This window comes from Ochotona curzoniae, unplaced genomic scaffold (genome assembly GCF_017591425.1).
Source record: "Ochotona curzoniae isolate NIBS_2020 unplaced genomic scaffold, NIBS_Ocur_1.0 contig_908, whole genome shotgun sequence".
Classification (NCBI taxonomy): Eukaryota; Metazoa; Chordata; class Mammalia; order Lagomorpha; family Ochotonidae; genus Ochotona; species Ochotona curzoniae.
In genome coordinates, this window is record NW_024466607.1 from 16,137,712 (window position 1) to 16,157,036 (window position 19,325).

At 59.7% G+C, this 19,325-nt stretch overlaps 4 protein-coding genes across 5 annotated transcripts; all 4 read right to left on the reverse strand.

Moving 5' to 3' along the window:
• Positions 1–11: 11 nt before the first annotated feature.
• NAA80 (N-alpha-acetyltransferase 80, NatH catalytic subunit) lies at positions 12–3,105 on the reverse strand. 2 transcript variants are annotated; one of them, XM_040994523.1, is made up of 2 exons: positions 2,676–3,105; positions 12–1,129 (listed from the first exon to the last, which is right to left on the reverse strand). In XM_040994523.1, the coding sequence occupies exon 2, from the start codon at positions 1,127–1,129 to the stop codon at positions 200–202; it is 930 nt and encodes a 309-aa protein (XP_040850457.1). In that variant the 5' UTR covers positions 2,676–3,105; the 3' UTR covers positions 12–199. The 2 variants fall into 2 exon arrangements, with proteins under 2 accessions (XP_040850457.1, XP_040850458.1); XM_040994524.1 differs by lacking the exon at positions 2,676–3,105 and having other exon boundaries at positions 12–992; positions 1,068–2,669.
• A 101-nt stretch (positions 3,106–3,206) lies between these two features.
• On the reverse strand, positions 3,207–6,515 carry HYAL1 (hyaluronidase 1). The gene is made up of 4 exons (XM_040994517.1): positions 6,362–6,515; positions 5,063–5,986; positions 4,278–4,367; positions 3,207–4,162 (listed from the first exon to the last, which is right to left on the reverse strand). The coding sequence occupies exons 1-4, from the start codon at positions 6,380–6,382 to the stop codon at positions 3,848–3,850; spliced, it is 1,350 nt and encodes a 449-aa protein (XP_040850451.1). The 5' UTR covers positions 6,383–6,515; the 3' UTR covers positions 3,207–3,847.
• Positions 6,516–9,395: 2,880 nt separating this feature from the next.
• Positions 9,396–13,302, reverse strand: HYAL2 (hyaluronidase 2). Its single transcript, XM_040995025.1, has 4 exons — positions 13,204–13,302; positions 11,446–12,412; positions 10,638–10,727; positions 9,396–10,329 (listed from the first exon to the last, which is right to left on the reverse strand). The coding sequence occupies exons 2-4, from the start codon at positions 12,364–12,366 to the stop codon at positions 9,919–9,921; spliced, it is 1,422 nt and encodes a 473-aa protein (XP_040850959.1). The 5' UTR covers positions 12,367–12,412; positions 13,204–13,302; the 3' UTR covers positions 9,396–9,918.
• A 2,850-nt stretch (positions 13,303–16,152) lies between these two features.
• Positions 16,153–18,949, reverse strand: TUSC2 (tumor suppressor 2, mitochondrial calcium regulator). The gene is made up of 3 exons (XM_040994525.1): positions 18,671–18,949; positions 17,478–17,598; positions 16,153–17,347 (listed from the first exon to the last, which is right to left on the reverse strand). The coding sequence occupies exons 1-3, from the start codon at positions 18,820–18,822 to the stop codon at positions 17,282–17,284; spliced, it is 339 nt and encodes a 112-aa protein (XP_040850459.1). The 5' UTR covers positions 18,823–18,949; the 3' UTR covers positions 16,153–17,281.
• Positions 18,950–19,325: the final 376 nt, after the last annotated feature.

The following is a 19,325-nucleotide window of genomic DNA, read 5'->3' on the forward strand; positions in this document are numbered from 1 at the left end:
TCACAGCTACACCTGACGGAAGCTTTTATTCAGCCATATGGAGGGCTCCAAGCCAGAGCTGCAGAGCCACCTCCTGGGCCTCTGGTATCCAGGACACTTGTCCAGGCAAAAGTTGCCCCCCAGCGGCATGGACAGAGGGTTGTGGCCAGTCCTGGGCTAGGCAGTGCACATGCCCAGAAGTCATCTTGTCCTGGAATACTCAGATGTCTTTCTCCATCCAGAATATGGGGCATCCTTTTAGATCATGGTACTGTGTCTCCAATGATGGGGACTTTGCAGAAGACAGAGGTGAAGTGGGCAGGGGTTCGGGGAGGGGAGGAGGCGGTGGCAATGGGGGTGCCCTGGGGTCTTTTGGGGTGGTTTTGGCAGTCAGGCTGGGAGTCTTGCAGGGTGGCTGCAGTGAAGGGGCCCTGGAGAAGGTACTGAGCAGGGCAGCGGGTAGCTGGCGGCTGGTGAAGGCCAAACCCTGCACAGGCTTGCTGAGCCGGTAGCCCAGGTGTGCATAGAAGTGCAGTTTATCATGAGTGGTGAGGTGCAGCTTGCAGAAGCCCCGATCCCGAGCAAAGACCTCTAAGCCCTCCATGAGGCGGCGGCCAAAGCCACGGCCCCTTAGGGCCCGGGCCACCACCACTGTCTCCACTAAGAGGCTCTGAGGCTGATCCAGCACACGGGAGAGGCGGGCATGGCCCACAACAGTGGAGACTGCTTGAGGTGCGTGGCCAGGGCTCAGCAGCATCAGGCAGAGGGGGAAGGCATCCGAGGACTGGCCCAGCGAGTGCAGGCGGGAGGCCCGGCTGCGGGGCCACTGCTCATTGATGAGGTCGGCACACGCGTCCAAGAGCTCAGGATGGTGGTGCACGGGCTCCAGGGTCAGCTCAGCCAGGCTGGGATTGGAGCTCTCCTCTGGCTGCTGATCCAGGGTAAGCTGAGTGGGGCCAGGACTGAGGGTCATCTTGGGATGGCATGTGGAATCCAGGGTCAGCTCAGCTAGCCTGGGACTCAGGGTCAGTTCTGGCTGGTGTGCAGGATCCAGGGTTAGCTTGGTCAGGTTGAGTCTCAGGGTCAGCTCTGGCTGGCATGCGGAATCCAGAGTCAGCTCAGCTGGGCTGGTCCTCAGGATCAGCTCCATCTAGTGTGGAGGGTTGATGGGGAACAGGTCAGCTGGACTGGACCAGGGCCCACTGACTGCCAGCACTTACACGCAGGAGCTAGGCTCAGCTGAGCCAGGTTGGCAGCCAAGACCACCTCTTTATAGGTGGCAGGCGACTCCATGCTAGGCTGGGAGGTGGGAGTGGATAAGACCACAGTCTCCAGGGAGACTCAGACTACAAGGTACCTTATTCCAGAAACAATAGCTGGACTGGACAGGGCCAGGCAAGGAGGGAAGAGGAGGTTAGAGTGGGCGAGGGGGGCAGTTTATGTGCCCTGGAACTGGGATCTTGTTCCACACTCACCTGCTGGCCCAGGTGGCCTGATATAGCCCTTTCGCTATGTTGGGGGATTTGGGGGGACTGACTCAGATGGAGAGCCGGGAGGAGGAACCAACTGTCTTGGAATGAGAATGATGACAGTGGGCCATGGACCCCCAGCAGGCTTGGACCCAGCCCGCTCTGGCTACAGATCTGTGCTCCTCAGACTCTGCCACAACCGGACAGCTGGGCCATCTCAGCTCTCACAAGCCACCCACCACTGTGGCTGGCTGGCCTCACAGAGCAGACACACCTGCTGCCTAAACCCACCCACAGCCCCCTTTAGAGCAAACACTCTCCGGGAGCGGCAGCCCTTTTCTTTCTCCCTACACCCCAGCTTGCCTTCAGCTAGTTCTCCGCCTTGCCAACCGCCAGCGCCATGCCACTGCCTTAGCCATCCTGGTGCCCCCCCTTCTGCCGCCCCCTCAGGCTCAGTCTCCCTTGACTGGGGCCCACAAGGCATGGTGGTCCCATTGTCCCCTCAGCACGAGGCTTGGCTGCAATCCCAAAGCCACGTTCCTCTACAGCCCTGGTTCCTCATTGGCTTGAGTTTGCCAGTCATCTTAGATAATACCACAGCTTCCTCCTGATAGCCACAGGGTATCCAACGGCCACCAGGTGGGGCGTCCAGCCCCGTCTTCCACTCCCCCCACCCAGGACCTGCAGGCAGGAGAGTCTAGGAGGGAGATTTTCTTGTGGTGGCTTGGGGGGGGGGATGAACCCCACCTCTCTAATCACACACTCCCCCTCCCCACCTTCCGGAGCTGGAAGCCAGTTCAACACTGGTCAGTAGAGGATAGGTCCCTTCCTTTCCCCTGCCCCTAGCCCACCTGTAACACATCCGATCCTCACCTGGAGCAGCTGCAAGCCTGCGTGGGGCGGGAGGGAGGAAGCCCCGGGTTTCTCGCCCGGCTTAACCCCTCCAGTGCTGACCCCACCCACTGTGGGCGGGGCGGGGCTCCAAGCGTCCTCAGGGAGGGAGGGGTCTGCCCAGTCTCCCCCTCTTTCCTAAGGGGTCACCGGTTATGGAGCTTTGAGGATGGGGGGCCTTGAGAGCTGACTCCGAGTGACTATGGCTGATACACTCTAGTAGGGAACGGCCGACGCGGGGGGCAGGCGTGCGGGGCGGCAAGGCCACCTGGGGGCCGCAGGCGCATGGAGGGCAGGCAGAGGGGAGCGCATGGGAAGGAGAGGGGCGGTACTGACATGTTGACGCCGGGCTCCGGGACGAACCGCGTCCACGGTCCGGGATCTCGTCGCGGTCTTGGACTCAGCCTCCTCGGTCCGCCCGCGCTGGCCCCCCGCACTGCAGCGGTCGCGGCCCGCGGCTCCCGTCTGGTCCTCGGTCTCCCGGGGCGGCCGGGTCCGAGCGTCACCGCCGAGGTCCCGCCCTCGGTTCTGCGCGTCACAGCGCGGATCCGGTGCGTGTTCGCCCCGGCCCCGCCTCCGTTCCGCCCGCCACTGCCGAGCCTGGCGGGCTCTCCCGTCCGGCCCCACACTGGGCCCCCACGTTGGTCTCTGGCATAACTCTTAGGTCCGGATTTGGCTCAGCTGAGCGAGCCCCTGCCGGGATCCAAGGCCACTCAGCTGGGTCTGGTAGGCCTCCTGCGTCCTGCTGGAAATTAATTAGGAGGAAGTTCCTCTGCTGAGTTGGGCCCCACAGGGGAAGCTGTCCATCCGACTCCAGATGAGCTGTTCCCAGGGCCTGTGCATTTCAGGGTGCTCCACAAATAGTTCTAATCTTAACTGCTTTTATTTGCTGGGCTGTGGGTGCTTGGTGTTTCTCAGCGGATTTGCGGCTGGTTACCGGCAACACACACAACCGTACATCCACAAGCCATCCATTTCTATCTGCTAGTTCACTCCCCAAAGCCAGGAACTTCTCCCACTCATGTAGGTGCAGGGTCCCAAGCACTTAAGCCATCTTCCTCTACTTTCCCAGGCAAGTTAGCAGGCGGCTGGATTGGAGGCACAGCAGCCGGGATTCGAACTGCTGCTCGAGATTCCAGTACCGCAGGCTGTGGCTTAACCCACTCTGCCAGAGTGCTGGCCCTGTATAAGTCCTCTGAAAGTGCTTAGCACAGGACTTAAGTAAGGTGCTCAGTAAATATTGGTTCCGGTGATTGCTGCATTTCAGAGACTGGCTAAGTATCCCAGTCCAGAAGGGACACATAGACAAGGAGAGGACAGTGTCTGGCCTTGGTGCCAACTCTGTACGCAGCTTTTCCGTTCTGCAGGCATACCCGAGTGCTCAGGGCATGTGACCACCTGTGATGGTGGCTGAGTGCACTCCTGACTGTGACTCTGACCTGTGCATGACTGTGCCTGTGTTGGAGGCAGCTCAGCTTCTCGGTGTGCATTACCCAGCCTGGGGCCTGTCACTGCCTCACCTGCTGCTCACAGCGTGCTCCCCACCAGCCACGGTAACAGCGGCATTGAAACTCCGCAGCCATGCGTGCCTGATCCTTGAGTGAGAGGTCACCCTGCAGGTCCAGGGGCTGACCAGGCTTGAGCCGGATAGAGAAGCTAGCGGGGTTGAGGACAAGGAGGGCCTCGGGGTGGCTAGGGTGCCGGGCACAGCGGCCATGGCCCGAGCACAGGGCTTGACTGCATAGATGAGCTGCGCTAGTCACATTCAGGAGGAAGGGCCCCAGTGTGGTGTCCATGTACCTCTTGATGGCCTGGCATGCCTCCTGGAAGGGAAGGGGGATGGGTTAGTGACACCACCACCACCAGGCAGCAGCCCAACCAGCAACTGGTCAGTATGTCAGAGATGGCCGATTGCTGCTGCTGGGGGCCTGCACTCACCTTGGTGCTGGTGTTCTCCCAGCTCACCCAGAGCACCACTCCAGCTGCTCCCTGAGCCACACTCTCTCCCAGGCTGTGTTCTAGCTCCTCCTGGGAAGGAAGAGGACATGGCTTGGAGGACCCTCCCTCCCTGAGCAGATGGCATTAACCCCCCACCCACCAGAGATGGGGCAAGGAAGTCCCAGCCACTCTCTGAGGCAGCTCTGGCCTTTTTGTGAACCTGGCCCCTAGCCTGCGAATGCCCCCATGGATAGGACTATAACTTTCCAGCAAATGCTACACCACTGCCCATGCCCCCCAGAGCTTGGCACAAAGCTAGACACAGAGCTAGGCACAAGGCAGATGCTCTGGACTGAAGCAATAGCTCAACTGACTAATCCTTCCCTGCGAGCGCTGAGATCCCATATGGGTGCCAATCAGTGTCCTGGCTTTTCCATTTCCCATCCAGCTCCTTCCTATGGCCTAGGAAAAGCAGCAAAGGATGACTCAAAGCCTTGGGACCCTGTACTTATGTAGGAGACCCAGAAGAAGCTGCTGGCTTTGGACTGGCTCAGCTCCAGCTGTTGCAGTCATTTGGGGAGAGAACTAGCAGATGAAAAATCTTTGTCTCTCCTTCTCTCTGTAAATCTGCCTTTCCAAGAAAAATAAATAAATCTTTAAAACAAACAAACAAAAACAGGTAGTCAATTGGTACCCCAGGCTCACTTGGTGCCTCTACATTTGCCCAGCCCCAGCTGTTGGACCCAAGGCTTGACCAGGTGGGTGGAATCCTGGAAGAAACTCACCAGGGGCAGAAAGTGATCTGACAGGTCATAGAAGATTTGGGCATAGGGTAGCACTGGCAGATCAGGGTTTCTGGCGGCCAGTGCCACCCGAAATGCCTCACTCACACGGTGCCGCACATACACCTGCGCTTTGCCCGTGCCTTGAAGTGCGGCAGGCAAATAGATGCTGGGGTAGAGGGCGTGGCTATGATTCCACAGCCAGCCCATCTGGTCATTCTGCTCCAAGACGGCCTGGGAACACTGGCCTGTGTAGTTGGGTTTCAAAAAGTCGTAGTTGTAGCAGTCAGGGAAGCCGTAGAAGCCCCAGAGGCCACCGGGACGCAGTGTCCACCCCAGCTGGAGTGTGTCTGCCATCCAGGCCTTTGCAGCTCCCTGGAACTGATCCTGGGCTGTTTCGTCCACCCAAGGGGCAGGCCAATCTGGGTGTTCTGCCTGCACCAGTGCCCGTGAGCGCTGTCGGTAAATATCTTTGGTGTCCCAGTTGAAGGCCCAGCGTGGGCGCCATGCCTCCCAGTCAATGACTGCCAGTCCTGAGAAGTCAGCTGTGGGCATGGCAGCCAGGATGTCCCAGTAGGTGCGAGTCAGGTGGATATCAAGGCTAGCATTCTGGGGCAGGCCACCGAATATGGGTTCTCCCGTGGGCGTGTAGTATGGGTAGGTGCCCAGCTGGTAGCTGTAGAAAATGGTCATGTTCGGGCCACGGAAGGCCTGTCTCGGGTTGACAACCACATCGAAGACACTGACATCCACATCCACGCCGTGTGTCTCTAGGCACCATTGGGTGTTTGCATTCCAGACAGTAATGAAGGGCTTGGGGGGCACCCTGGGGTCCCCAGAACCTCGCGGGATGTGGAGTAAGGTCAGAAAGAGAGTACAGCTGTGAAGCAGGTGGCCTGCAGTTGCACAAGGTATGTTTGGGAAAACCTGGTAGGGGAGACAAAGCTGAGGCCTGGTCTTGAACTCTCTGAGTCCAGCACAGGCAGGTGGACTCTTTCCAGTTAGACCCAGATCGGCAGGATTCAGGGTGGGTGAGAAGGGACTTGGGGGAGGGGGGGCAAGGAGCAACGAGGCCACATCCAAACCACTCCTGGGGCTGGGACCCTGCCATCTGCTTCCACGTACCGCCCCCCCTCCCCCAGCCTAAGCTTGCCCTCCCCCTTCCCTAAGGGCCACTGAAGGAGGGAGCACAGAGAGCCCCAAGGCTGCCCCAAGGTTCCGACTGCTGGAAGAGGTGGTGCTCACCCCAGCCAGCCCAGCTCTCCTGCACACCCACCCGCCTGCCCACCCCTCCCTACTGACCTCAGAGCTGAAGGGCCACATTCTGCAGGCTTCCCGACCCCAGGCGGAGCGTCCCAGGCAGGGCCAGGCCAGGTGATCTGGCCTCAGCTACTCCAGCAGGAGGAAATTGCTACTGGAAACTCTGAGCTTTTGTAGGAGCTGGCACCGCCCAGGCCCCAGGCGGGCCAAGGGGCGGGCCCTGGTGCTGGGCTGCTCGGGTGGTAGGGGTGGGGCCGGCAGGGGTCCCGCCCACTCTGTAGGCTGTCCTGGCTTTCCTGGCTCTAGTGTGGGTGAGCGTGGCAAGCGCTGGAGTCAATTTTCCTCAGGCAGCTGGGGTGTCAGGGCCTGGGAGGGCCTTTTGCTTTTATAGACACTTCCTTTCCATAATGCATTCTTACTTCATTTTATCTATTTTAAATGTATTTGAAAAGCAGAAGATTCACATCTTCCATGCACTGGTGTACTGCTCAGATGTCCAGAACATTCGAGAATCCTACACGAATGGCAGGGATCCGCGGACTCAAACCGCCACTGCCGCAATTCTCCACCCTACCCAGGATGCAGATGGACAGAAAGCTGGATCAGCAAGCAGCAGGATCTGAACCCAGGCCACTGCAACATGGGATAGACACATCCCAACCACTGCGCCAAATGCCTGCCCCTTGAAATATTTTAGGGGCAGGCGTTGGGCAAAGACACCACTTAAGGAACCCACATCCTGTATTAGAGGGCTGAGAAGTCCTCACCCCACCTCCCACTTCAGCTTCCGGCTAATGTGCATCCCAGGATACAACAGATGAGAGGTCAGGCAGCTGGGTCTGTCACTCAAGTGGGAAACCCAGACTGAGTTCTGGGCCCACTCCCTGCTGTCAGAGGCTTCAGGGGTGTAAGCAAAAGATGGGAAATCTCTGTTTCTGCCTTTCAAATTGTGTGTGTGTGTGTGTAAACCATGATGGTATAACTATGAATATAATCCAGACTTGGTTCATTATCTACCCATTATTTTGCATCTAATTACACTGCCATTTTGTGGACCACTGAGTGATCTCCGGTGCCTGGGAGGTGGGGGGAACTTCTGAGAGGGACTGTGTTGATGCTTTCCAGGCTGTCACTACCCTTCGTGTATGTGGATCAACAACTGCATCTTTGTGACCTGTGGACCATGTGGACTTCTGCACACACCTCAGCGGCATGCATGTGCGAGCGTGGGACCTGCTGCTGTGTGGCTGCGGGTCTATCTGGGAACACATGCCCCTCCCTTCATTCATGGTTGCACATTTCACGGACTCAGAAGCGGCTTCGTGTTCAGGTCCAGGCCTGCCTGCCAGGGTGGGGTGACAAAAGCGCCCCATTCTGGCCTGGGAAGAAAGTGGTGCCTGGGCCTGCAGCCGAGGGGAGCATAGCAGCTCATGGGACAATGACACACTTGACTGCTTTTTGGGTTGGGTCCTCTGGGCTGGCAGGAGACTGAGGGTTAGAAGGGTCTAGGTTGCCAGGGACTTTGGGCACATCGGCCAAGGCCCAGACCTGGGTCTGATTCTGTTCAGAAACTAGAATCCTGGTGCTGACCAGGGACACCCAGAGAGCCTGGCACAACTTGTCAGGGCTGAGAAGACAGGAGAACAAGGCAGCCCCTGACCCCAGACACTCGGTCAGTGCTGAGGCTGGCACAGTCCAGGCGACTGGCATTCTCCAGCTGGCTCAGTCCCAGGGCGAAGCACTCATGTTGGGAAAAGCAGGAAGGAGTGAGGGGCTGGAAGCCCATCTGGTCTGCTCTTGCAGGGCTGGCTGGATCCCAGCCATGTGTCTGGGATCTGTCCAGGCCTGCTTGTCTGCCTGCTTTGCCTCACCTCTGAGTTGCCTGTCTCACACCATCCCAGGCCCACTGCTGCCCCCTAACTTCAAGCGCAGGGGCGGCAGTCCTGGCTAGTCCCAAGCTGCACTTTCCCTAGCACTGTCCTCTAGTTCTGCTGGGAGAAGTCTCAGGAGGTGAAATTGGGTTTGTAAAGAGGAGTCATGGCTGCATGGGCACAAGTCACACTTCTGTGGAAGTCACAGTTGTGTGGGGTCACAGCCAGATGAGAAACATAGAACTGCGTGGGACAGGATTACTGTGTTGAGAGGTTATAGGCACGGTGGGGTGCTCACACTTACATTTAGGTTACATCTGTGTGGGGAGGTCGCAGATAACCTCCTCCTTCCTGTCCTCCCTCTGTGAGCTCTACTGTGTCATCTTTGAGACCACCACGTGTGTCTTCCCTCTGGTCAGCCTCTGCCTGCCATGGCCACAAACACTTGGGCCCCCTGATGTCCACTTCCTTCTCTACTGTGCGAATTTACCCCAGCCTCCTCTCCACAGCCAGCAAGAAGGACTGGGTGACCTCAGTGAGGCTGGGCAGCTTTCCCAGTGCTTTGCTGAATAGGTGACATGGTGACTGTCATCAGGTACAATCAGGCCTGGTGCCACCCTGGGTGGGGCTATCCCTCCTGCCTCTGCCCACAAGACACGCCTGAACCCAGCTGTGTCCTTTGGGTGGCAGCTGGGCCCCCGCTTCCTCTGGCCTGCACCCATGCTTTGCTCCCCAGGGCCCAGCTGCCCAGTTACAAAGTTCAGTATGGAAAGTCCATCCTAGAGGACACTCCCCAGGCTGTCTGCTGCTGCTGCCACTCCCTCAACTCTATTGGTCTTGAGGGAGTCTGCCCAGAGCCCCACATTTCCTGAACACAGTGCCATGTGGATGAATCATCACGGATGGGCAGGGGACCCCAGGTGCCCAGCAAACAGCCCAGGGGAGGGGTGGGAGGCAGCTGGGAGTTATGGCACCACTCCGGCTGCTACTTCTCTCTTCTGGGACAGGCCACACTGCAGGCTTGCCCTTGCTCAGGATGGCTCCCCCAGCGAGACTGGGGCTGGACCTGAGAGCAGACTGTGACCCAGTTGGGGAGCAGCTTGTGGGGACAGCAGTGGAGGACACTTTCTCTTCCCTTCATCCCTGGCTGGGCAAGGCCAGGAGGCCATGACCAGCTGGCTGGGGGAAGAGCAAGGCAAGCAGTAGCAGCATAGCGCTGGGCCTGACTCCTTTCCAATCAGCACAGAGAAGGCAAGGCCCTTGAGTGCTGGGTGAAGTGACAACCTGTGTGTCCAGCAGCCTGTGCCGCAGCCGCTTAGCTGGTGAATGCATCTCACAGATCGCAAGTCCCCAGCTGAGCGGTTCACCGAGTCAGAGCTGAGCTCAACCTCACGGCAAACTCCAAGACTTCTCTCACAAGCCCTGATGCGGTGGGGGTGCAGAAAGTATAAGCACAGAAGCCATTGTTTGTCTTTAATTTATAAGAGACCCCAAAATAATAATAAGAAACTGTCCAGGGGCCAGGGGTTAGGGACTTCCTGGGGGCCTTCCCCTCCCCCTTAGAACAGGGGGGTGAGAGCTGGTATGAATGCCCTGGTAGGCATCCCTGGGGCTCTGCCCCTGCCAGACTCCCGATTTGTCCGCCCCTACAAGCTCCTCAAGGTCCTGGAGAGCCCTTATGGTGGAAGTCAGCTCGCTTGGTTGCCAGGAGGGGGAACCGCTCCTACACTACAAGGTCCAGGGGAGGACCAGGACTGCCAGGGCGAGTAGGCTGCTGAGGTAGGACCCAGCCCAGACCTCCGCGGCGCCCCCAGCCACTCGCCTATTGTCTTGCTGGCATCGCTCGCCACCCCAGCCCAAGTAGCACTGACAGCGAAAGTGCTTCTGCAGGTGGTCAAGGTCAGCCCTGCTGAGCTCCCCCTCAGGTCTCAGCTGGGGCTCGCCAGGTTCACGGCCAGGCACTAGGCGGAAGCTGCTAGCGCTGAGGTGCAAGAAGGTATTGGCGTTGGGGTTGCGACGCAAGCAGCGCCCATGATCATGGCACCAGGCCGTGCTGCAATACTGGGTGGCCCAGGACACGTTGACCACATACGGGACCAACAGTCGTGTCAAGTAATCCTTGAGGTACTGGCAGGTCTCCTGGGGGCAGGAGAAAGGAGTTATAATTAGCCCACAGGTGCAGAAGGAGACTCCATATGTACCATTTTTGACAGGCCACACCTTTGTGTGTGTGTACACATAGACACCCCACCATCCCACCCACACAGTCCCTGTTCCTGCTAAGAAGGGGCTGGAGGCAGAGACAGGAACCCAGCCGACCAGGCGGGAAGGGGTCAGCATTTCCTCTTTCCTGGCAGCAGAGCTGGGGCGCCCTCCTCCACTCCAACTGCCCCCCATAGCCTGTCCCTGGAGACTGGGTTCTGGCCAGCTGTGTGGCTCGCACTTACCGTGCTTGTGGTGTAGCCTGCGTCGCCCCACAGGATGACCCCGGCTGCGCCCAGGGCTGCGCTCTCGCCAATGGTGGAAATGAGGTCCATCTGTGTGGGGTGGGAATGGTCAGCAGGGTGGACTGAAACCACAGGCTGAGAGAGTGAGTAGGCCCCAGCCCTTCCCTCTCATGGACCCCGGTGCTAGCCTTCTTGCTTTCCTCTGCAGAGTCCCTCCTTCTCTTTAAACCAAGGCCTGGTATGATGGCTAAGTTGGCTAATCCTCCTCCTGCAAGTGCTGGCATCTCATCTGGGTGCTGGTTCATATCCCCACTATTACACTTCCTTCCAGCTTCCTGCTTGTGGCCTGGGAAAGCAGTAGAGGATGGCCCAAAGCCTTGGGACCTTGCACCTGTCTGGGAGACCTGAAAGAAGCTCCTGAGTTCGAATTGGCTCAGCTCTAAGCCATTGCTGCCATTTGGGGGAGGAGGAGTAAACCAAAGGACTGGGGATCTTTCTCTGCTTCTCTGTAAATATGCCTTTCCAATAAAAATAAGTTAAAAAAATCTTGAAAAACAAAAAAACCCAAACCTTTAAGCTAATCTGGGCCTCAGTTTGCCAAGTCACAGGCACACTGGAGCCTTGGGGAGCCCCATGTCCTGGGTTAGCCAACTGCTCGGCATCCCCGCCTCCATCTACTGTACAAGCAGGTACATTGATGCTAATGCTTCCGCAGGATGCCTGTGCCGGCCCCTGGTGACTGGAAGGGGTGTGTGGGGGCTGCGTGTAGGCGGGCAGCAGGAGGGCATGGCCTGGGGGAGGAACATACCTCGCTGAGCCCAGTGAGTCGGCGACTGTAGGTGGGGCGCGTGAAGACGTAGACGGGGAGTGCATGGGAGGCATGATGGGTGTGAGCCACGCGCAGGGCCTCCTGAACCCGGAAACTGACAAAGTTGCGGCCGTGGACAGAGGAGGCCAGGGTCTCGTCCAGATAGACAGAGGGATAGAGGGCCGTGCTCTCGGCCCACAGCCAGGCCAGCTGGTCGTTGCGGGCCACTTCAACGTCCGGGCAGCGGCCTGTATAGCTCTCCCGGTTCTGCGCGTAATCATGGTTGTAGCAGTCAGGAAAGAGGTAGAAGCCCCAGAGGTGCCGAGGCCGCACTGCCTTGACGTAGCGTAGCGTCTCCAGCATGAACTGGCGAGCGGCGAACTCGAACTCGTACTGTGCCTGCTTCACGATGCGGTCGGCTGGCCAATCTGGGTGCCGACTGGCCACTAGCTGGCGGGACCAGCGGCGGTACACGTCCTTGTCCTGCCAGTTGCGCACCCACACGGGCCGCCAGTCCTCCCAGTCGATGACGGCCAGGCCAGGAGGCTCCTGGGAACGGATGTAGTGTTCTACTCGCTGCTGCAGCATCTTGAGGTGCGCCCAGAGGCTGCCATTCTGCGGCACGCCGCCGTGCACAGAGTGGCCAGCCGGGTCAAAGCGCGGGTACAGGCCCAGGCGATCATGGTAGAAGATGGTGATGTTCTGGTTCACAAACCCCTCATTCGGAGAGGCTTGCACATCGAAGGCCTTCAGGTCTAATGGCACCTTGTGCCGGGGACCACAGTCCTGTGTGGGCACGTCCCAGGCCACCACAAACGGTCGGCCCGTGAAGATGGGCGGTGCTGTAGGCTTGAGTTCCATGGCCTGTGCCACCGCCAGCACCAGGGCCAGTGTGACGGTGGGGCCTGGGCCCACCTGCATGCTGGGAGCTGCAGGGAGTGCCACCAGCCTGGCACCAACTCAGGAACTGAGAGGAAAGTGAGGGAAAACAAGTTAGTCTAGAGAATCCCATTGAGGCCCATCTCTCAACCTAAGGCCCTTGCTGAGCAGGGCGCTATGCCCGGGGCTGTTCAGAAGCCACAGGCCACTGATGGGCAGGCACTGTGCAGGATTCACTGCCAGGAGCTCAAGTCTGCTTTCCAGAGCTGGGACGGGAGCCCAGCTGTGGGCTGGTGACCCTGGCTGTGAGCTAGATGAACTGGGCTTGCCTAGAGCCCCTGGGGTCTGCATACCACCCACCGGATTCCAGAGAATGGCCAATTCCCGGGACCCACCCTGCACCCCCACCCTGTGAAAAAACGCGTGGGTCAGAGAAATAATAGCACAGGGGCAAGGCAGGGCGCACGCAGCCCGTAATGGGCTGCAAAGTTGGAAGGCACAGGACGCCCAGCAGCAGCGCGAAGCTGTCAGGCCCCTGGTCTGGCCCACGATCCCCAGGCTCAGCGGCGGGAAGCCCTGCGGGGACAAAGGGGCAGCAGGACCTCCCACGGAGGCACTGGCCCCACAAGCCCTTCCCTCCACCGCTCCCGGGAATGCGGGCGGGCGGCCTATTGCCCACGCCGCCGAGCCCGAGCTGGACCGGGGGCGAGAACCCTCAGCACGGCCTTTGTGCGGGACCCCGCCCCCGCCCCGCACGTGGGGCCCGAGCCCGGCCGAGTGGGGGTGGGGCTCCCGGCCCGCCTCCCTGGACGCACCCCCGGAGGTTCGAAGCCCAGCCTGTGGGGAAGGAGCCGCCAGGTCCGTGCTGCCCACCCTCACCTCGCGCCGGGTGCCCAGGGGACAGGTGCCAGGGCCACCGCCATCCCGGGCCTGGCCAGCCTAGCCCGCTCCGGCCGCTCGCCCAGGCACAGCCCGGGCTCAGCACCTCTGCTGGCTCCGCCCTCGGGCCCGCGGGCCCTTTAAGAATCCAGCGTGGAGGCGGGCCCGGGGTTGGACTTGAGATCCCAGCGGGAAGGTTCGGTCTCTCGACGCCACGTAGCGTTTTGAATTCGAGCACCCCTAGATCCTCTGCAGAAGAACGTGATCGCCCCTCTGAGACCAGGACACCGCTATGAACTTGGATTTCTGTCGGCGTTTCAGCAGCAAGCCCCAATGAGCCAGAAACTTCCAGCTCCCCCCCCACAGTCCACGACGGGTGGTACAGTCCGCCCGGTCGCTCGGAGTCGCAGCCCCTTAAAGGGACAGCACAGGCGAGGGAGGAGGGCGGGGTGAAGGGGGAAGCTAAGAGAGGTGTCTTGCCCCCGCTTGGCCTTGAGGAGGTGCTGTGGGATCCTCCTTCCCCGCCTCGCTTTTCCACTGGGGCCCTGACGGATCTGGCTCTGTTTCCCCCAAAGTCGACTTCCGCCCAAGAACCCCTTTGTGTAGCAAAAGGGACTTTTGAACTGATCCGGTCCCTGACATCCAGTAATGCCCCGCCTCCCGCAAATCTGAGCTGCCTTCCTCTTTGCGGTCGGAAGGGCAGCCCCGCCCGCTGCCCGTCCAGGGGAAGGGGTCCAGCCCCGCCCCCTGGCCCTGCGGACCGAGCCGCGGTTGTCCTGGCAACCCCGAGCGCTGGGTTGCCGCTGGGCTCCCGGGGCCTGACCCTCGTGGGGCAGCTCTTTCCTGGCCAGTCTCGGGGTGTGTGGGGGAGCTGTGGGGAGTTCCACAGCTCACTGTCAGCTCCCGGAGGGTGCCAAGCCGCCAGGCGGGTGGGGGCTTCTCTAGGGGTTAAGCCCTTTCTTTCCTGAGACCCTCCTGGTGGGGAGCAGGCTCGCGTTTGGACCGCGACCTCGGTTGGTCCTAAGGCCACTGCCTTTGTTTCCCCTCAGGGGTCGCCAGCCTCTTCCTTCTCTGTGTTGGGGAAGCGGGGAGTGGAGGTGGAGACCGGACACCGGCGATGGGTGCCAGACTCACCTGTATGTTAAGTCCTTTGGTCCAACAGGTCGGCAGCCTCCCTGCTTCTTTGGGGTGAGCCTCTGGGGCGGACCAGACTACTTGGACCTGCTGCTGCCTGCGGGGGACTTGATAAACCCCATTCCCTCCCATCCGCTCTGGCTTCCCATCCCAGCCCTTTCTCCTCACTTCCTGCTGCCCCTTGAGAGGAAAGGGCCAGAAACAGGGGCGGGGAGGAGATTGCCTTGACCCGGTTTTCCTCCTGCATGCCCCGCTGGCAGGCTGCCACTCCCACTCTTCCTGAGTAGGATCTGCTGCCACCAGCTGTGCCAGGTGACAGGAAGGCAGTGTGGGCCACATTCAGGTGCCAGTATTTCCTGAGCACACAGCTTGCTGGACCCGGGGAACCTCTCCCTCAAAACTTCCCCTGGTGGGGGGAGCCTCATCCTCAAGGGCAGCAGTGAGGGAAGCCCCCCTCGCTGGGGTGGGGGGTGGCCACAGGAACTTCCAGGAGCTGAATCCGTTTTTTTCCACTGTGGGCAGAAGTATGCTGAGTGTGAGGACAGCATGTTGATGTGGGTGTGACCGTGTGGCTTCCACAGGGCACACTTCTGGGCCCAGGTGATTCTACAGCTCAGAAGGGAGTGTGGTCCCCTTACCCAGGGTCCTTTTCCCAACAGAAGGCTGGGAGAGGCGGCTGCCTTGAGGACCAAGCAGCCCAGGTAATGGCCATGGGGGGGCATGCAGTACTGCTGAGCTGGCTTCCGAAGCAACTGAGTCTTGGAAGCCCCAAGGGTGGGGACCCCTGGGAAAATAAAGGCAGCCTGGGCCAGACTGTTCCAGGGCAGGGACACTTCCTGAGGCAGTCAGCAGGAAGGAAGTGCGCACAGCCCAGCAGGAGGTGGCGGGGAAGCACTGCCCTGCTTGCCATTGTTCCCAGCACTGGTGTCAGCTAGAATGGTGCAGGAGTTCCCCCAGCTGGGACCTTGGCGGTGGGAGAGCCCATGCCACCTAGCACAGGAGAGCCCTACCCCTTGCCTAGCCAGTGTGGGTGACAGGGTCTTGGTCTCGGGTCACTTGGAGTGGGGGAAGGAACTTTACAGGACTGCAAATCCTGGTTTCTCCCCAGGGTGTTGTTTCTGCTCAGGACTTCACAAACTGCTGAGAGGGGAGCAGAAGCCATGCCCCTCAACTCATCCTCCCCATAGCTGGGAGCTGGGCCCATCAGGCCAAGCAGAGAACCAGCCACAGGGGAGGCTGGAAGGACAGGCAGAAGGTCCGCAGGGTGTGGAATGACAGACATGGCAGAGGGTCCGTGAAGAGATAGTGTCAGGAAAGGAACTGTGCCTGCTGGAACAAAAGCGCCAGGTGCACTGTCACCGTGCGAGGCCTTGGGGCAGGGCTGCAGAACCCCCCGCTGAGTGGCACCCATCTGGCTGTTGTTCCTCATCAGCTGAGCCTCTGAGGTGCAGGAGGGCCTGGGCTGCGATCTCACTTGAAGTTAGCCCACAATGCTGAGAGCACAAAAGCCATTCCAGAACTTTCACACTCTCCCTTTCCACCTTGGGGGGTAGGGAGGGAAGGGTAAGTCCAGAGTGGATCTGGAATCAGAGGGCCTCACCACACACAACACAATGGACCTGTGAGCAGGAGTGCCACCGGTGGCGGAGTGGATGCTGTGGGAACGTGCAGGCCAAGTCCATGTGCCTACATCGCCACCTACTGGCCACAGCTGGGATGGCCACAGGGAGGGCTCAGGTTTAACCTTTGGACCAGAGTACCGAGGCCAAGAGACAGACAGCAGGTGTCCCAACCCCAGGGGACGACACTCTCAGATGCAGGATCTACAAATAATTTTATTGAAATTGAACAAATAACACAACAGTCTTCCTATGCTGGGTGCCACCCTCCCCAAGTCATTTCCCACAGTCTAAAAGCACAGGGCTTACACAAAAATTAAAAAAAAAAATCATCTCCCTAGAGAGCAGGCTCTGCCCGGACATCATGCCCAACAAGACTATGTACAAACCTTCACATTTTCAGTATTTCTTTTCCGGCTTTCCCCTCCTTTCTGTCCCTCTCAAGGGGCTCCAGTACTTTCCCTTGCTGAGCCTGAAGAGGTGAGGACACAGGGGAGGAGCGGGTTACTCATAGCTCTTGTTCCAGGCATCAGCACTAGGGGTTTGTCCCTGACCACAGGTGTGGCAACACAGCTCCCCCTCCCATGCAGAGATCAGAACACAGAGGTGGGTGCACCTCCCCATAGGCACAGGTGCCTACAATCCCTCTTGACCCTGGCCTGTACTCTCTCAACTACTAGAGGTGAGAGAGAAAGGCCAGCAACTAGTTGCACAGGGAAGGGTCAGTCCAGCTCTGGTTGGAGGAGAAAGCTCCCCAGCCAGTCCCCATTCCTGTCAACAGCTAGCCACCTGTATGTCCAAGGAGGCCAGGAACAAACAGCAGGGAGGCAGGGCGAATTGGGCTGGTGCTGCCCCCAGCCCCGGTCCAACACAGGAGGAATCGAGGTAGCAAACGGCTGAAATGCTCCAACTAGGGGAGAGGGAAGTGAGGGGAAGGAAGTTCCCACTGGTGTAGCCCCCCCGACAGCCCAGGGGCTGGAAGAAGGCAGATCTTGCTTGTAAAGTGCTGTAGCTTCTAACGGGGCTGGGCCCCCAGGCCAGGCAAGGAACCAGGCTCTCCCGACCAGTGGATGCCCCGCAGGGGAGGAGATGCTGGTACCTCTATGGTCAGCCTTTGGCAGCCAGCTGCTGCCACCACCTGTTCCACACACAACAACCTGATGCCCCATCAACAGCACAGGACAGCCCTGTCCAAACCGAAGGTTCTGGGCCAACGGAGTTTATTCAGGGCTGTGGGCCCCAGCCTGGGCTCCTCAATGGAGTCTTCACCGGGAGCCTGGGGTCTCTTGCTGGGGCAGGGGTGCTGTGTCTGCTACCGCCCGGGCTCACACCTCATAGAGGACCACGGGGAAGTCCACGTGGATGCGAGGGGGATCCAGCTTCACGATGCCCTGCCATGGGGACAGAGGCCGCTGAGGGGTCGACTCCACGGCTCTGTGCTGCTGCAGCTCCTCCCTCTTCCCCACCCTCCCTCATCTGGGGTCACCTCCACACACCTGCCGCAGGCTCCCAGCCCCTCACCTGAGGAATTAGATTCTTATACACCCGCCTCAGCTTGGCCCGCTTCTGTCCATTCTTGGTGACGATTGTCTCCTCGTAGAACTCGTGAGCCAGATCCCCGTCCTCATCGTAGAACATGGAGCTGGAAGCAGAATGGGGACGGGCTGGCCTGTAGCCCCTGCCTGGTCATGGCCAACAACGCACAACACAGTGGGGGCCACTCCCACAGTGATGAGGGAATCGAGACAGGACTGTCATACAGAGAAGCCTTTGCTCAGGGTTTATGGGTTATCCAGTACCCCTCTGTGAAGATGATCTCAAGAATAGAAGCCACACCAAACAACTCACTGTCTGGGCTCCCAAGGCTAGTTCTCATTCTCGGGGCCATGAGCATGGCCAGTCATTGCAGGATTATGTCCTGGCCTCCAGATGGGACTTGGGGGGTAACTTAGGCTGGGGGCCTGGGTCTGCTGGTGGTAGTTGCTGGCTCAGTGTCGGGGACTAGGTGAGGAGGGAGCATAAAGCAGGCAAGACCACTGTCTTGCACCCAAGAGACTGGGGTAGCCAAACTGCCACAAGAGGGTCCCCCTGGCATCTACAGCCAAATCCCCATCACCACCACTATCTGACTCCAGGAGACCCCCAGGGCTGGGCCAACCTGCTGGTCCTGTTTGGGCCTTAAGGGAAGCGACAGGGGTAGGTCAGGGCTGTGGCAATGAAGAATACAAATGGAAGGAGGATCTTCTTCTCCCTTAACCCCCAACACAAACCCAGTCCTGTTTTTCCAAATATTACTCTTAACATTCCAAAAAACTGTGGAAGGGAAGAAGTCGAAACAGAAGGTCATTCTTCCCTTGTAAGTATCAGGGGTGGGAGGTGGAGGTGTTTGAGGCTGAGCGCCCTTCACTCGTACACAGCATTAGAAGGGATGCAATGAAGGGGTGCCGAAGTTTCACAGGGCTCTTAGTTTAGACGTGCGGAGGGGTCCCACAAGGACAAGACTCAAGCCTACTTTCCACTAGAAAGCCCTTTCTGAACGGTCAGACCACCGGAGCCCACTGCCCGGCTTTCCCGACCCCCTTGCTCCGATGGGGCCCCGAGAGAGGGGGGTCGTCCTGTCTCGGTGCAGAGTGCTGTGGCCGAGCCCAGTACCCCAGCGCAGGGCGCGCGGCGTCCCCGGCGGTCCCACCCCGGGGCAGAACCCACGCCCTTACCCGCGGCGCGTGAATACGAAGGGTGGCACGGTTCGGCCTCGAGGCCGCACCAGGGCTTGCTCAGCACCCGCCGTCGCCGCCTCCGGGCCGCCGCCCCCCGCCGCCGAGGCGAAGGGCCATAGGCCCCGAGCTTTGGAGCCGGTGGCACCCATGTCAGGGCCGCCGACGCATGGCGGACCCCGAGGCCGCTCGGCTCTCACAGTGCACAGGGAGCCACCATGCCCTGCCCAGCCGCCGATCGCAGGTGCCTCCGCCGGCGCCGCCTTCCGCAGGCTCGGCCGTCTCCACGGAAACTTCACTTCCGCTTCCGCAGGCTCCTCACGCTGCCCACCCTGATTGGCTGCTGCTCCCGTCCGTCTGTGGATTAGCGTCCCGGACCGTCGGCCAGGGCTGGGCACCCCGGCATGCACTGCGGTTCCCCTGCGGGAGTCGGGTGGCCGCCTGGACGCTTCTGACGAACCCCTCCCTCACCCCCAGCTTGGACCCAGAGAACCTGCTCAGACATCAAACTCCCTCGAAGCACTCCCGGCTCATGCAGCTTTTCACAGCCATATTATTGTCAACACCACTGATGCAGATGAGAGAAGCCCAGTCCAAGTACAGTTAAAAGAACTGGCCAGATGAGCCCTAAACTTCAACGGGAGCATTCCCTCCC

Bases quoted from the DNA above. Each gene is read 5' to 3' on its own strand.
- HYAL2 (XM_040995025.1), bottom strand. From the start codon at position 12,366: ATGCAGGTGGGCCCAGGCCCCACCGTCACACTGGCCCTGGTGCTGGCG. The intron at 10,728-11,445 runs GTATGTTCCTCC...CACCCCACACAG, and splicing joins GACTCACTGGGCTCAGCGAG to ATGGACCTCATTTCCACCAT. The intron at 10,330-10,637 runs GTAAGTGCGAGC...TCCTGCCCCCAG, and splicing joins CAGGCTACACCACAAGCACG to GAGACCTGCCAGTACCTCAA.
- TUSC2 (XM_040994525.1), bottom strand. From the start codon at position 18,822: ATGGGTGCCACCGGCTCCAAAGCTCGGGGCCTATGGCCCTTCGCCTCG. The intron at 17,599-18,670 runs GTAAGGGCGTGG...TTCTGCTTCCAG, and splicing joins TTCGTATTCACGCGCCGCGG to CTCCATGTTCTACGATGAGG. The intron at 17,348-17,477 runs GTGAGGGGCTGG...TCCCCATGGCAG, and splicing joins ATAAGAATCTAATTCCTCAG to GGCATCGTGAAGCTGGATCC.
- NAA80 (XM_040994523.1), bottom strand. From the start codon at position 1,129: ATGGAGCTGATCCTGAGGACCAGCCCAGCTGAGCTGACTCTGGATTCC.
- HYAL1 (XM_040994517.1), bottom strand. From the start codon at position 6,382: ATGTGGCCCTTCAGCTCTGAG. The intron at 5,987-6,361 runs GTCAGTAGGGAG...CTCCCCTACCAG, and splicing joins TGTGGCCCTTCAGCTCTGAG to GTTTTCCCAAACATACCTTG. The intron at 4,368-5,062 runs GTGAGTTTCTTC...CTTCCTTCCCAG, and splicing joins CAGATCACTTTCTGCCCCTG to GAGGAGCTAGAACACAGCCT.